The 15114-nt window shown below is 37.5% G+C and overlaps 2 protein-coding genes across 2 annotated transcripts; both read right to left on the minus strand.

Annotated features, from left to right (window-relative positions):
• Positions 1-772: 772 nt before the first annotated feature.
• seraf (Schwann cell-specific EGF-like repeat autocrine factor) lies at positions 773-5044 on the minus strand. The gene is made up of 5 exons (XM_026934866.3): positions 2727-5044; positions 2416-2511; positions 2083-2187; positions 1507-1602; positions 773-1055 (listed from the first exon to the last, which is right to left on the minus strand). Exons 1-5 carry the CDS (start codon positions 2959-2961, stop codon positions 943-945), a joined length of 645 nt encoding a protein of 214 aa, XP_026790667.1. The 5' UTR covers positions 2962-5044; the 3' UTR covers positions 773-942.
• A 755-nt stretch (positions 5045-5799) lies between these two features.
• tmem106ba (transmembrane protein 106Ba) lies at positions 5800-14379 on the minus strand. Its single transcript, XM_026934865.3, has 8 exons — positions 14220-14379; positions 11711-11899; positions 11142-11205; positions 10613-10772; positions 9603-9743; positions 8329-8378; positions 8148-8201; positions 5800-7095 (listed from the first exon to the last, which is right to left on the minus strand). Exons 2-8 carry the CDS (start codon positions 11895-11897, stop codon positions 6975-6977), a joined length of 777 nt encoding a protein of 258 aa, XP_026790666.1. The 5' UTR covers positions 11898-11899; positions 14220-14379; the 3' UTR covers positions 5800-6974.
• Positions 14380-15114: the final 735 nt, after the last annotated feature.

A 15114-nucleotide genomic window follows, 5' to 3' on the forward strand; every position in this document is an offset into this window, starting at 1 on the left:
ATAATCCATACTGGTTAGATTATTTTCCTATAACAGTAGTGTTTTATTCCCCTTACAATGATTTGGCAATGATTTCTATTTTTAATTTATGAAGTAATGCTTTTTAACCATTTATAGTTGCATTTAATGTTGCTGAATATTCACAAATACGCTCAGTTAAATCAGTTATGTATCAAAAAAATGTATGTTGTCATGTTACAGAGAAACTGTAAGGTGCAAAGCCCTTTGTTCTGAAGATTTCCCTGAGCAGAAAACATACTAAATGTTATAAAATGCTGACACTGGACACCATAAATCTCCTAACAGAAAGATTCAACATATCAACATTTTTTTTTTGTTTGTTTGTTTAATAACAGCACATTTAAAAAATCTGTTTATTATTAGACTTAGTGGATTGTCCACCATGCAAGTCCCTTTGAATGAGTTGTTACTACTGAAAAAATGACATATTAGAATGAGCAGTTTAAGAGGTTTAATATATACTTTCGGTGAGAGCTGCTGTTATAGGAAATTCATGATACCTTTAAATCTGAGAATTCAACAATGCTGTGGTGTAAATAAATATATACGTAGATATACTTCTTATATATACTTCTATTTCAACAAATACTGGCATGACATTTAGGGCAAAATGTGGATACACTTAGTAATAATGGAGTAGTAACAGTGGAGTTGATATACTATTAAATTGAATGTTCATTACATCTTAAAGCAACCCCACACAAGTAATCAACCCCACACAAGTAATCAACCACACACACACACACACACATACGAACTTGTGTTTTAATTTATTTAATGTCATAAAATCACACAGCATACATATAACATAATGTAATAAATTTGTTTACAAATGTAAAAAGTACAAGTGAATGAACAAACTTAAATGAATAGCACCATGTTGGCCAAGTCTCCAGCTCTGAGGGAGTGTAAGTGCTGAGATCAGAAGAGTTTTTTTCTGTCCTCGCACTGAGGGCCGGAGAACGGAGTGCGACAGCGACATTTGTCTGGAGACACGCATTTCCCACCATTCAGACACGGCTTCTTACACACAGCTGTGGAGAGAATACAATATTCATAACTGCAAACATGCTGCTTCAACTGAAACTGGTCTGAGATCAGCATTGCAGTTTCTAAAGACCAAAGAAAGCAGACAAGCTCACAGTCTGGCTAGCTCCCATCAACAGGAGTACAGTGCAGCAATATTATTTAACAGAGTCACCAGAGGTTGAAATATATAACTATTGCATGTTGAAATATTTTATCCAGTGTGTCAAAGACACAATATATGTTAATATACATACAGTATATCTATATCTATATATATATCAATCTATCATATATATATATGTATATATATATATATATATATGTATATATATATATATATATATATATATATATATATATATATATATATATATATATATATAAAACTTGATGTGAACAGTCAATATAAGAGGTTTCATGATGTGTGTGTGCGTTTGTGTGTGTAGTTTGGCTCACCGATGTGACAGGCTCCCCCCAGCCATCCCTCTGGACAGCTGCAGATTCCTGGAGCCACACAGCTGCCTCCATTCTGGCAACCCTGAGGACAGATTGCTGTAGAAACAGAACAAGCACGCACACTCAAAATGGCATTCGATCATGAAACACACACTTAGATGCTCTCATACTGTATTTTTCTTTTACTGTTTCTTTTAGAAATCCCTGCAATCCTAAATAGGCCTCAACCCTACAATTATTCATTTCATCATTAAAGTTCAAAGCTTTAAAGTTTAAAGTATCATTTATCTCATATCACTTTGCTGCCAAAACTGCTAAACAAGGATTACCGAAAATTTCAAAGACCTGAAAATGTAGATTGTTAAATTCCATCCTTAAGATAAAACCAGATATAAATCTTAAATGTGTTATAATCAAATTCCCATGAAAAAGTTTTGAGAACTTTTAATTATAAGGCATAATTTGAATTGGCACATTCCTCATGAAGGAAACAGGACTCCTTAATTTCCCACAAAACCCACATGGTATTGAAAATAAATTTTGATTTTGAAATATCAGTAGAGAAAATCAACCAACCTTCTTGACATTTGGATCCAGTCCAGCTGGAGGGACAGATGCACTTGGCCTGCCCGTTCACTGCAACGCATTCTCCACCATTCCAGCAGCCACCATCACATGCAACTGTTAAAGACAGAATCTCCAAGGTTAGCTATCCATCCATCTTTCTTAATTTCTCTATATTTCTCTTAATTTCTCCATTTGCACCTTAACCAAATCTCAGTACGTCCCTCTTTTTTCTTTTCTGCTCCTTTTCTCTTGTAAATGTGAAATCTTTACCCTCAAACATTTCATTCTCCCAGAGGTTAAAATCACAACAGTGAGAGCTTACTGTAGAAACCTTCAAAATACCTTTTTCACAATATTTTCCACCAAGTCCTGGAGGACATCTGCACTTTCCAGGTCGGAGACATTCACCCCCGTTTTTACACTTTGGCTCGCAGTTAGCTGAAATCATACTATTACATTTAATGTCTTCAGATTATAAAGCATATAACTGTTTCAATACGCAGAAAATTAAATGAAAAGTTCTGTTTATGGTATTAAATAGCCAAAATAGAAGCTGTATACATTTGTGCACCCATAAACACACACTCACACTCTCACACACACTCTTCACAGCCTCCCGCACTCATTTAATGAGTAAAAAAGGGAAACATCACCATACTGGCAGGTCTCTCCTTCGTAGCCCCGTGAGCACAAGCAGGTGTTGTTTCGGATACAGATCCCAGCATGTCTGCATGGTGGATCACACACTGCTTTCAGGTCGAACACAAAAGGTAAGGAGACGCCACGGGGTGAATCAGATCCTCCCAGACACACACCAGCCAGAAGAGCCAGCATGGCCACACAGAGGTAAGTCCAGAGCAGTGAAGATGACTGATTAAACCCTGCCATTCTTGTATCCACAAACACTCACACACACAAGGAACAGGCAAGAGTGAGGGTCCGGGAATGGTGTCCAGCTCTCTGGATGTGCCACCCTGCTCTACAGCACACCTGCAGGAGAGAGGAGGAATGACACTGAACCATGGAGAGGAAGGAATAGGACAAAAAAAAGTGTGGAGAGTGTGATCTCTATATATTACATAAGCGTACATGACAGTTTTGAGTTTTGATAAAGGTTTGTATTTGACAGTGATAGATCTTCTAATGAGCTTTTATTTGATATGACTTTTCCCCCCAAATTTCATTTACACCAGTCTGGTTCCTAAACTTTAAAAATATGTGTCAGTATGGTGTTGGGTCTTTATTTTTACAGATAAGCATTTCATCACAAATTAAAACATTAAACATATCAAATTGTAGTAATGATCTGTGTATAAAAACATAATTAAATGCCAATGACATTCTCCACTCATACATACACTAACAATATCTCCATGAGCTTTAGTCCACAAACATGGTTAAAAGCTCTCATGAAATTTTCATGGTCTATTTGGAAAAAATCACATTCCCAGATGTAAGGAAATGGTTTTTCCAGATGTGCGCCAAATGATCCCCCTCCTCAAGACGAGTACAACTTGATGTTTTCAGACCAGAGTGGATGTATTTCTTTCTCCCAAACAAAACAAAAATGATCTGCATGTAAGATGAGCGTACTGTCACAGAAAGTGACTCTCATAAAGTCACTCTGATGCTGCTCATGTTTTAATAATGATTCCTGTACTGAAATTATCTTGGGAAAGTCTTCAATATCATAGTTACTATTCTATAATTATTCCATAATAGTACATAGTTATAGTACTGCAAGACAAACAACCATCAGCATCATCAGTTTATACTAATATTTTTTTACATTGTAGATTTAAAAAAAAAAAAAAAACTTTTAATACTGGTATGTCTCAGGCAAAGCTCTCTGTATACAGTGTCAGGTCTTGTGTCCAAGTATGTAGAAAAGCTCCTTAATAAAGAACTTTTCCTGGGCTTTTGGCTAGTAGGTTATGAACACCGGCTGTTTTTTCAGGTGTTGTTACAGGAACCAAAACAGGCACCTCTTCTGAAAGTGAAGAAGGAAGCAAGAGATTTCTCTAACGACAGTAACAGATGCCATAGCTGTTCCCTCAGGAGACCTCTTCCTTACTGTGCTTGGGGGTGTAAATACTTTTAAACATACACCAACCTACTATACATAGTCTACTAACACAGGCATGTTACACCAATTCAAGAATTATTAAGGAACACAGAGAAAATGTGCATTTATTATTTGTTATTTAAGTATATTCCCACAAAAAGAAAAGGTTTCAAATGGAAGAAATGGTGCCATCTAGTGCTCATGTGTCGTATGCACATGTTTTGCATCAAAAAACATTTGATTAGACATGAATTTGAAAAGAACTACTGTATATGTGAAAACACCATTAATCTAGTACATTATAACCACTACATTATATAAATATACACATTTCCCTGACAGCTATATACATATAACTATGTATTTTCTCATGTAGCTCTTTTCAGACTTCACACAGCGATGTGGAAAAAAATCACATCTTGAAAAATCACATCTTGATTGTGCAGCATTCAGGTGCAGCGTGTGCTGCACCCGAATGCTTACCTGCACCAACCAGATCCAAGCCAAACGCTGGTGCACGACCGCCTTGTGTGCACCCACATGCCCAGACCTTCGACACAAGGTTACGTAGTGACTGTACTATAAACTGCCCTTAGTAATGACTGACAATCCCTTAGGACCCAAGTGACAAGGAACCCTGGCAGTTATCCGGTGTTCATACATAACAATTGCTCTATTTCACCCCTCCAACACCTCCATCCTTTCATCCATTTTCCATATCACTTATCCTACACAGGGTCGCGGAGGAACCTGCAGCCTATCCCAGGGAACTCAGAGCACGAGGCGGGGGACACCCTGAATGTGCAGGGCACAATCACACACACACGCTCACACACTACGGACAACCTACAGCACATGTATTTGCACTGGGGGAGGAAACTGGAGTACCCGGAGGAAACCCCCGAAGCATGGGGAGAAAGCGCAAACTCCGCACACACAAGGTGGAGGTGCGATTCGAACCCCCAACCCCGGAGGTGTGAGTCAAACGTGCTAACTGACTCACCCTCAGACTGACTAGAAGGTAGAACCTTTAGAAGATGACGCTGATCTTATAAGATCAGAAAAAAAGCCAAAACCTGGTGAATATATGAACTGTCCCATTGAAATGGATTTAAATGGGAGTTTATGTCGTGAATCTACAGAAAACAGCCCATAATTAAAAAAAAAAAGTAATAATAATTGCCCTAATAATGCTGTGAAACCACCAAATTGTATACTTTTGGAAAGAGACATAATAAAAAAATAGTTTGCTAAAGAATTACTGATCACTAGCACATTTTGTCAGTAGCTGAGTTTATTGCTATATTCTGCTCCCTAGTGGAATAATAGAGACTAGCTCTTTTCCACCCAAATCTTTCAAATCAATTACAGTCAAGAAGGTAATTTATTTTTAGAAGCGGATAGGGAAAGGTGTAAATGAGGGGATGAGGGATGCACACACAAAACTCACTACTGTCTAGAATGTAACACACATTATCTGTAATATATCACATATTATCCAAACATAACACGTGTTACATAAAACTGTAACATATTCAAATGTGAAGACCCCCTCTACAATTCTTTTCTACCCAACTTTTCTACTGCACTGTATGTTTTGATGTACTGTTTAATGTTGCACACTAGCACCAAAACAAACCCAATCCCTTTAAACACAACTATAAAGCGTTTCTGATTTTTATTCCATCCCGTCCAGTTTACCCCTGCAATGCTGTCTTAATCACATCTCAATTCTGTGCAATGCCTATTAATATTCATGTCTGGCAATGCTGTATCCATGGAGATTAATCACAACAAAAATGGAGAGCAGGAAAAATAAACAGCTTTAAATAATTGTTAATATAATCAAACTATAGACTGAGATATAATTGTTTTTCTGAAATATAATTATTCTGCAGTTTGCAAACTCTGAATAGAAAGTAAACAGTCAAATAATCTGAGCATGGAAATTGAACAATCAATTTCTTCACTAGAACATTCTTATAATTTTACATCAATTAAAACAGAAAAAAGCAAAATGACATCTCAAAAAAAATTAAATGTTGGTTGAAATAAGGATCCTTTGTCAGATTTGTCAAGCTGTTCGGTGTTTTTCTTAGATTTCTTTTATAGTGGTAAAATAAAAAATAGCCTTACTGATTATTAAAAAAAATCAAAACATCCCAGCTTCACATAACAATTTAGCATGTTGCACATTTCCAGTAATAGTATTTACGGTACCTCAGCAGAATTTTTTGTATCATTTTACATCTGGTTGGTGTATCGAATAGCCGCCGCCCCCATATCACTGATGACACTGAATTTTAAATTTCCCATTTTCCCATTAAACAAATATTTGTAAAATGTATAAAAAGGCAGCTTAGTTTTCATAAGAAGTCTCTGTCTAGACACGAATGTCTATCCAGCAAATAATTTTCTCTCCATTCTTACTGCTCTGTATGTAAAAATTATAAATAGTGAAAGGAAAAAATGTTAGTGGTTCATAAAACCTATAGAACCTAGCTTTATGTGACTGCAGTCAATAAGAAGTAATTGATGCTAACGTGTGGTGTGTTCCTTTTACATCTCAAACTCTTCCTGGACAAACGGAGGTATTCACAGACGTGAGACCACAGTGGACCAGAAAATCACTGCAGTCGTATGTCAAAACAATTCCTTCTAAAGTACATCTATCTACAAAAGTCATCCATAAACGAGTCTGAGAACATTCTGGCTGAAGCTTTGCCATCTTCCTGACATGACCATGCACAGCACATAAAACTTATCAGGGAGACTCGCTGATATCCTCCAGTGTGGCCACAGTGCATGCTGCAGCTGGGTTTCAAGGTCTAAAGTGTCACTGTATCACTGTCATGTGTCCGTTGAGACTGGTGGTGTTTGAGCCGCAGTCCACGTACAGGTAACTCTCCTGAGAGACCTGTTCAGCGTGGCCAAAGTACACAGTGGTGACAGTCATCCTGAGGAACACAGACCACATCATAAGGTGAAGGTATAAAATAAGCTTAAGTACAAAGCTGAGTTTCCAAAAAGCATTGCAGCATCTTGCTACATATTGTGATTATGTTAGAACTTGTAATGACGCATAATACGTTAAAGCATGGTGAACCTGTGATGTGTCACGGTTAAACTTGTGCCTGCATTAATCTGACCATAATTACTGCTTTTCCTGCCACCATTTATCAAAACACCCTCAAAGCTAATCATGAACCTTTAAAGGTTGGCCAGGATAGAACACAATAAAAAATTGGTTTATTAATTAAAAATAGCTTATAAATACTGCTCATTATTATATTCCAGGCTTCCGTGATATCATTATTGCATAAAATAAGATCATACTGCAATAATGATTAGACAAGTTAAAACTGGTGTAAATGACTGACACTAATAATTAATGTAAGGAATAAAACCCAACAGTCTTGCACTTAGAAATGTCATCAACGACAAAGTGCTGTGACGCAAAAGTTATTGTTTTCCCTAAACAGCACATCCCGAAGTGTTTTATTCCTCTTATACCACTATTATAATTTTACATTAATTAAAGAAAAGCATACTTTTTAATCCATTTTTAGTTACATCTGTTGTTGTGGAACATCCATGGAACAAGTGCTTTCCTGTTATCACTTATATTATAACAGCTATAAACAATCCTTCCCTCACCAACCTCTCTTGTTCTCTTTCTTGAAAAGAGACAAAAAATACAGCTTGTCATTTTTCAGACTCCTTCCATAAGCGTTATACGAACGTCTCCACCCAAAAACTTCACAATAGTAATTTTAACCTGTTTATGCAGAGCTTCCACTTTACAAGTCCCTCTGTAATTTGTTACTATAGAATTGATAATCTATTAGAATGAGCATGTTAATATAAACATGTGATGTGCCTTGGAGCTGGAAATACTATCAGAGCTAACGTTATAGAAAATTACTGTGGTATAAAGATTGCTAATGACCAGTAGTGATCTCCCTGCAGTTAGTCTTTATGGAAATATATCAGAACAACCTGTACTTACTGCATGATGACCACAATGTTGTGCACTTTTATGGACTGCATGGTACAAAAGTCACTGAAAGACAAAGAAAAATGTTAACTAACACACACACACACACACACACACACACACACACAAACAAAGTAATGTATGCTGCATGCGCCTTGGTAAAAAATCATATGTCCAAACTCAAAGTACTTACTAAATGTAGCTCATCTCATTGGCTATGACTGTGAAAACAGAGAAATCGACCTAAACAGGAACAGACACAGTCAATACCAAGCTGTTAACAGTGCTTACAGTATTTACACAGCATTGAGCCATTTGATTAGATAGCCAATGTTAAGGCAATAAGAGTGTAAGGAAAGGCAAAAGGTCAGATGCTTGCTGTAAAAACGAACAATAAATGTACTCAAAGTATTTCAGTACTTAAAATGTAAAACCTCTCTGAGAGGAAGTACACGTCAGAATACACTACATTGTATTTATTCCTGTAATCTCATCAGTAGACTCATTGCTAGGTCTGTGAATATACATTCCACTGTTATCTTGATTTCATGATGGGGTTGATGACTCATTCTGAACAGGAGCTAAAAAACAACATGTAAAGGCACTCCTTAAACTGATGACTAACAGACAACAGGACACAATCACTGTAGCCACAGGCAGAGTAAAACACCCATAACCTAAAGCATACAGTGAGTTGGATGGATAATTTAACATCTTAAAGTCAGAAGACCTGTCAGCTGGTCCAGACTTGCATTCCTCACCCTTGTAACTACACACTTGTTAGCTGTTTCATTTCGGATACAGGACACTCCGTCCTAGTAGTTGTAATATGTGTGGGGGCCAGGGAAAACCCTCAACACAGTGAGATTTTTTTTAACACTTTCTACTATATAGTTCTAAAAATTACCACAAATAAAGTTCTAGCATTTTAAAAATCTGGTTACCCCATAAGTGAAAAGGGAGACTAAAGATGTAGACATTTTGACAGCCTGTATCTGATTCAAGCTGAATTGATTAGGTATGTTATGACAACAACTTGACCAAAGCCTGACATTTAATATGTAAGGAAATCACATTTACCTAGCAAGGGTTTACACATATTTACACAGACTGACTGTTTTCCCACCTCATATATGATTTAAGATGAATAACTGACTAATAAGCTGCTACTTTAAGGGATTAAGTTAATCCTTTATATATTCCACCTTTTAGGTATTGCACTTTGAGCCGTGTGAGCACTGCACCAGCCTCTCTAACCCGTCAAGCTCCCAGCAGCTGTCTCACTGTACTGAATAATATGCTTTAATATGATTAACTGAATAACAAGCTGGACTTTCAAGGGTTAAACAACAGCCTGTAGAGCATGAAGCGCTCTTTGAGGCTGGTCATATTTGCATGTGGATGTGAAAGTAAACCTAGTGTGAACGTTAAAGCTGAAAACATGGCACGAATGAAGAATCTACGCACCTGCTGCATATCCAGGGGCATTACGCTTGTCAAATTGCTCACAAGTGACTTTCCGATCACTGTTTTATAGAACTGCACCTGCGCTGTGATGTTTGCCACTTGTACCGGATAGTAGTTGTTATTAGTAATGTTCAGTGTGTTCTGAAATGAGACAACAATTGACTTCATTGATTCCAAACAGCTTAAAATGGCACTCACCCTCTTCACATTAACTTCATAGCACAGAAAAACAATTAATCAGATGGTTGACAAATTAAAGGGGGGAAAAAACAACATTAAGTTTGTTACTAAGGTCATCATACACCACCAGAACAGCTTCAGTGCACCCTGCCAAAGATTCTACAAGTCTCTGGAACGGTGCTTGTGCAATGAACACCATTCTTCCAAAAGATATTCCCTCAACTGGCATTTTGATGCAACTGAACAAATCACTTATCCAAATAAAATACATTACTTAGGCTAACTTCAATTCATGTGGAATTTCAGTATCTACAGGGAACGCATGAGAATATTTTGCAAAAACTCTGAGTAGCATTACTATAATTGTACAAGACTGTCTTTAATAAAGCACATTTACTGTTCACACAGTAACATGAACAGTATTCATAAGGGATTCATAAGGGATTTGAAAAATTCTATAAAAATAGTACAGTCGGATCACCAAATTTCTTTAGTTAATATTAAGCATTAACTATTACGTATACTATTAAATATTAACCTAGTAATATTATGGTATTACATATTATTTATTTATTAATTAACACTAACGTTGACATCTTATGTTATCCTGCAGATACTGACAAACGCTTCCCATATACATATACACTTATATATTAGCCTGTAAATATGTTATTAAATGTTAATGCATGCATTATGAATCCTTTAAAATTGCTACCCAAAAGCCTTTCAGGTGCATGTTATGCAGTATAATTAAATATACCGACAAATAATATCCCGACTAACAGGTTGACCCGAGCCATCAATGAAACAGAAGAAACAAAAGATCTCACTGTAATGTTGAGATAGACGATGCGTTGCTCTGTATCAAACTGGACATATGTAGATTTCACACCGACATAGGCAACATCAATGGTGCGGGGGAAGAGGAAAAACACAGCCAGGCCAGAAAGCAGGAGACAAAGCACCACTGACAAGCTCACGTACAGCTTACTGTAAACACACAGGTTTGCTCATTACAGTCACTTACAGGTGATTACACTGTAATAAGAGAATAATGCAATCAGTTTTATCTCTTGAAACCAGTCACAGCATGAATGTACAGGAAGAGTTAATGAGTTAGTAGAATGTTATATGCATGACATTGTAATAAGTAGATTTCTGCTATCAAAGGGGCTTCCGTGAGGTGTGCATCTTGGAATATATAATAATACATTTTAATAAACTTTCATGAAAGTGAATTTGCTTCGACCAGTCTTCTGCAAAAAAAAAAAGGTATGACAAATGACAAGGCCTTACTGTTTTAACCAGACTTTTTCTTAAAAAGCTAACAGATCTGTGGAGTGTCCTGGTGAAACATACGTTCGTCTTGGCCTCAGTCTTTGGTCACTGTATGGTATCAAGGCAACAAGCTGATTTTCTTGTTCTGAGCAGGAGAGAAAACACACCATGAGCTAATTTGCTTATGCTTAAACCCTCTCCGTTTGCCACTAACCAAGCTCATGGGATATTAAGGGCTAGGGTTACAGTGCACCATACTGAAGGCTTGAAACTAGAAGGGTGTTAAGTGACACTTGAGGAACTTGAGATCCAAAGTAAACTTTGGCGATACTTTGGTCTAACAGTGTCAGGTCTTTTTTCAGTGTTGATGTTCAATACTGGCTGCTGATTTACATAAACTGGTGCTAGATATAACTTATTAAATGTCTTTACACCCCTCTGTTTCCAAACTTTTGATACAAGTATTATTACATCAACATAATAAAATAGGCACCATAGTTAGCTTAAGCACCACTAGCTATTTAAACCTGATATAATTGCCAGGGATAAATAAGTAATCTTTTGGAAAAAAAAAAAAAAAAACAAACAGCCCATTTATTAGTATTTGGTTTCCTAATTAACAGTAAGCAAATCCTGACACTTTTTTTTACCTCTTGGTATTCTTCCTGTTCCTTGACAAGTGGGACAGGTGACACTGTCCTTGCCTGTGAACTCAACATAAGGGAACTGCGATATATCATTCTTATCCGCTACTGATTCAGAGTCAGGATCATCAGGTGTCAGTTTCTCCTGGCCCTCGCTTTTTTGTTTTGGCAAAGAGAAAATTGACTTGCCCATGACTGCAGAGAGAGAAAAAGAGAAAAGACAAACAGACTGTTGAAGCAGAGGACATCAGTAAATATCTGTGAAATGTCATAAAATGAATGATAGAATTGTTTTCATATGAGAAAACGTGCAGCTTTAGAATATCTCAAAAAAGCATATGTGACATAAAACAAACGAAATGTTCAAGCAAGAATGACGGATTTGTCTTTTTTTTTTCTCTTTAGCTTAACTGAAGTTTGTACTTGATCACGTCACAATTTTTAGATGTCCTTTATTTTTTGAACACCTATGAAATATTATTAAACATCATTGTTAATATTATCTTAAATCTTACAGATTAATCACTGAAATGTCCTGCACTCTCAGGAATAAAGGTTGAAATAAAGCAAAAAATTGTTTGCTTGTTACCAGAGTGGTACCATCTAGGATGCATCGTGTGTACAATGAGTATGTATCTTTTACCTGAGAAGGTGCATGTGCTGTACCATTAGTCATGTCAAGTCGAGTCAAGTCAAGTGGCTTTATTGTCATTTCAACCATATACAGCTGGTACGGTACACAGTGAAACGACCATGGTGCAGACTACACATTACAACATAAAGTGCACATGCAAACGTGTGCAAACAGCACAAGACAGTACAATAACTATTAAAAAAAACCAGGACAATAAGCACAGTAAAAGACAGTGCAGTGCCAACCAGTACACAGTTCTAGTATGAAAGTGTCAGATATAACAGATAGTGCAAAAAGAATAACAATATACACTATATGGCCAAAAGTATGTGGACACCTGACCATCACACCCATGTGTGCCCATTCCAAAACCATGGGCATTAATATAGAGTTTGGTTCCCTTTTGCTGTTATATTAACCTCCACTCTTGTGGGAAAGCTTTCCACTAGATTTTGGAGCATGGTTGTGGGGATTTGCCCAAACAGCCAAAAGAGCTTTAGTGAGATTAGGCACTGGTGTTGCATGAGGAGGCCTGTTGTGCAGTCTGCATTCCAGTTCATCCCAAAAGTATTCACTGGGGTTGAGTTCAGGGCTCTGTGCAGGCCACTTGTTCTTCCACACCAACCTTGGCAAACCATGTCTTCACTGATCTTGCTTTGTGCACAGGGGCATTGTCTTGATGAAAAAGGCTTGGGCCCCTTAGTTCTAGTGAAGTGAAATCCTAATGCTACAGCATTAACATTCTATACAACTGTGTGATTCCAACTTTGTGGGAACAGTTAGGGGAGGCTCACATATGGGTGTGACGGTCAGGTGTCCACTGACTTTTGGCCATACAGTGTATGTATATATGCTGTTCCTCTTTCGGCTGCTCCTGTTAGAAGTCGCCACCGCAGATCGCTGGTCTGTGTATTTGATTTTGGCACAGTTTTTACGCCGGATGCCCTTCCTAACGCAACCCTCCCCAGTTTTTTTTTATCCGGGCTTGGGACCGGTACTGAAGGCGCACTGTGACTGGGGTTGGTTCCCTGGCCGGGAATCGGACCCGGGCCACAGCAGTGAGAGCACTGTGGCCTAACCAGTACTCCTCCAGGGACCCTTATTTATTTATTTAAATAATAATAATAATAATAATAATAATAGCTTTTGTGGTCAAGTTTTATGCTTGGTCCTCAAGGTCCAATAATGTACCTTAAATGATTTTTAAATGCACACTACAGTATATTCATGTTTCCAGCTTAAAGCTAGGACTAAAGGTGCAAAACATGTCCCTTTGATAGTAGCACCAAAGCAGCTTTTCCTTAGTAACTTTATTTCTGATAGTGTGACCTAATATACACAGATAAATATCAAACACACAGAAATGAGATGGTAAAGTAAATAAGTCATGCAATTTCAGACAATATCTCTCGTTATATAATATGTTATATGTGTTATATAATATTTCAGGTCCTATCTCGAGCTTGTGGAGAGGAAAAGCTTTGCACAAATGCTCATTTAGTATAAATGCAAAGCAAAGCAAATATGAACCATATCTTACAGTAACAGTGAAGTAAAGGCTAAAAGCTGAACACAGCCAGTGTAGCACAGCTGACATGAGACTGGAGGTGTTTATGATCCACCGTGCATGAGGACATAGTGTACTTTACAGTAGAAAACACACACTGCGCATGCAGGGACTCTCTAATGCTGCCAGCTGGTGCTGTAGCTGTGTTACCTCAGTTCTGTACTGGATCTGATATTATTCAATTTATTTAACGTCGTCATTCAGCCATTTATAGAGCACGGAGCCTATATCCTGTACAAAATGCGTTGTAGATATATATCACCAATATATCTAGGCAGCTGAAATCAACAAAGCCTTTTCCACCCGGTACTTACCTTCGTTTTAATTCTTGATATTTGCGAACGCACGATTTGTTTGCTGTCTAATCCCACTGTAAAACGCTATGAGAAGTTGAGGCGTGAAGCTGAAACGCGCATGCGCAGAAGTGCGCGCACGCGCGGCGTACATACGCGCGGTCTCGCGCAAGAAACGTTGACGCTACGCAGTGGGCGATACCACTAATTTTTCGATCTTTTCGATCCGATACCAAGAAAACACCAAGGCTAATATCCCGATACCGATACTTAACAAAAATAAAAGTCATCCATTCGGCACATTTTGTCTAATTACTGTTTACTGAAGTGAAATAGCTCCATGCTTATTTGTCTTTCTGCCACAGAGCAGAGCAGTGCACACACACACACACACACACACACACACACACACTCCTTCCTGTGCAGCAAGTGGGCTATAAGGTAATATACTAAATAAAACCATTGTGTGATCTTTACAACTAAATTGGTCAGCCCGACCCACAGATGTATTTCGGCCATATTTATAGTGTCGCCATAAAATAACTTTATGACAGTTCTGCTGAAAAATTATTACAATAAGATGTTAATAATAGGGAGGAAATGACATTTAATCTTATAAAACCTGATCTGGAATTCTTTTTCTCCTCCTGCGGTAAACCTCTTGTACTTCATGATGACTCCTGTTATCTCAATATCGTTATGCTCACAGTCTAATTTCCTAACAAAAATGGGGGAAATGCATGATTTAGTGTACATTTGGCCAATCCTGTTTCTCACCATAGTAGCTGCTAGCCAATAAAATATGATTAATCAAACTAAAGTGTGAGTTCATTTGACGTCTGGTGTGGTTAAATATGGAATGGTAATGATAACTGTTTATGAACATCATTACAGAGCAGTTCCTGTACAAAATATG

The sequence above is a fragment of the Pangasianodon hypophthalmus genome, chromosome 14 (assembly GCF_027358585.1).
Source record: "Pangasianodon hypophthalmus isolate fPanHyp1 chromosome 14, fPanHyp1.pri, whole genome shotgun sequence".
NCBI classification, from domain to species: domain Eukaryota; kingdom Metazoa; phylum Chordata; class Actinopteri; order Siluriformes; family Pangasiidae; genus Pangasianodon; species Pangasianodon hypophthalmus.

Excerpts from the sequence above, each read along its gene's own strand:
- seraf (XM_026934866.3), bottom strand. The coding sequence starts at position 2,961 with ATGGCAGGGTTTAATCAGTCATCTTCACTGCTCTGGACTTACCTCTGT. Across the intron at positions 2,512-2,726 it reads AGGAGAGACCTGCCAGTATG|CTAACTGCGAGCCAAAGTGT; the intron begins GTGATGTTTCCC and ends GTATGATTTCAG. Across the intron at positions 1,056-1,506 it reads GGGGGGAGCCTGTCACATCG|CTGTGTGTAAGAAGCCGTGT; the intron begins GTGAGCCAAACT and ends TTCTCTCCACAG.
- tmem106ba (XM_026934865.3), bottom strand. The coding sequence starts at position 11,897 with ATGGGCAAGTCAATTTTCTCTTTGCCAAAACAAAAAAGCGAGGGCCAG. Across the intron at positions 11,206-11,710 it reads AACAGGAAGAATACCAAGAG|AACAAGAAAATCAGCTTGTT; the intron begins GTAAAAAAAAGT and ends TCTCCTGCTCAG. Across the intron at positions 8,379-9,602 it reads TGCCCCTGGATATGCAGCAG|GTCGATTTCTCTGTTTTCAC; the intron begins GTGCGTAGATTC and ends GTTCCTGTTTAG.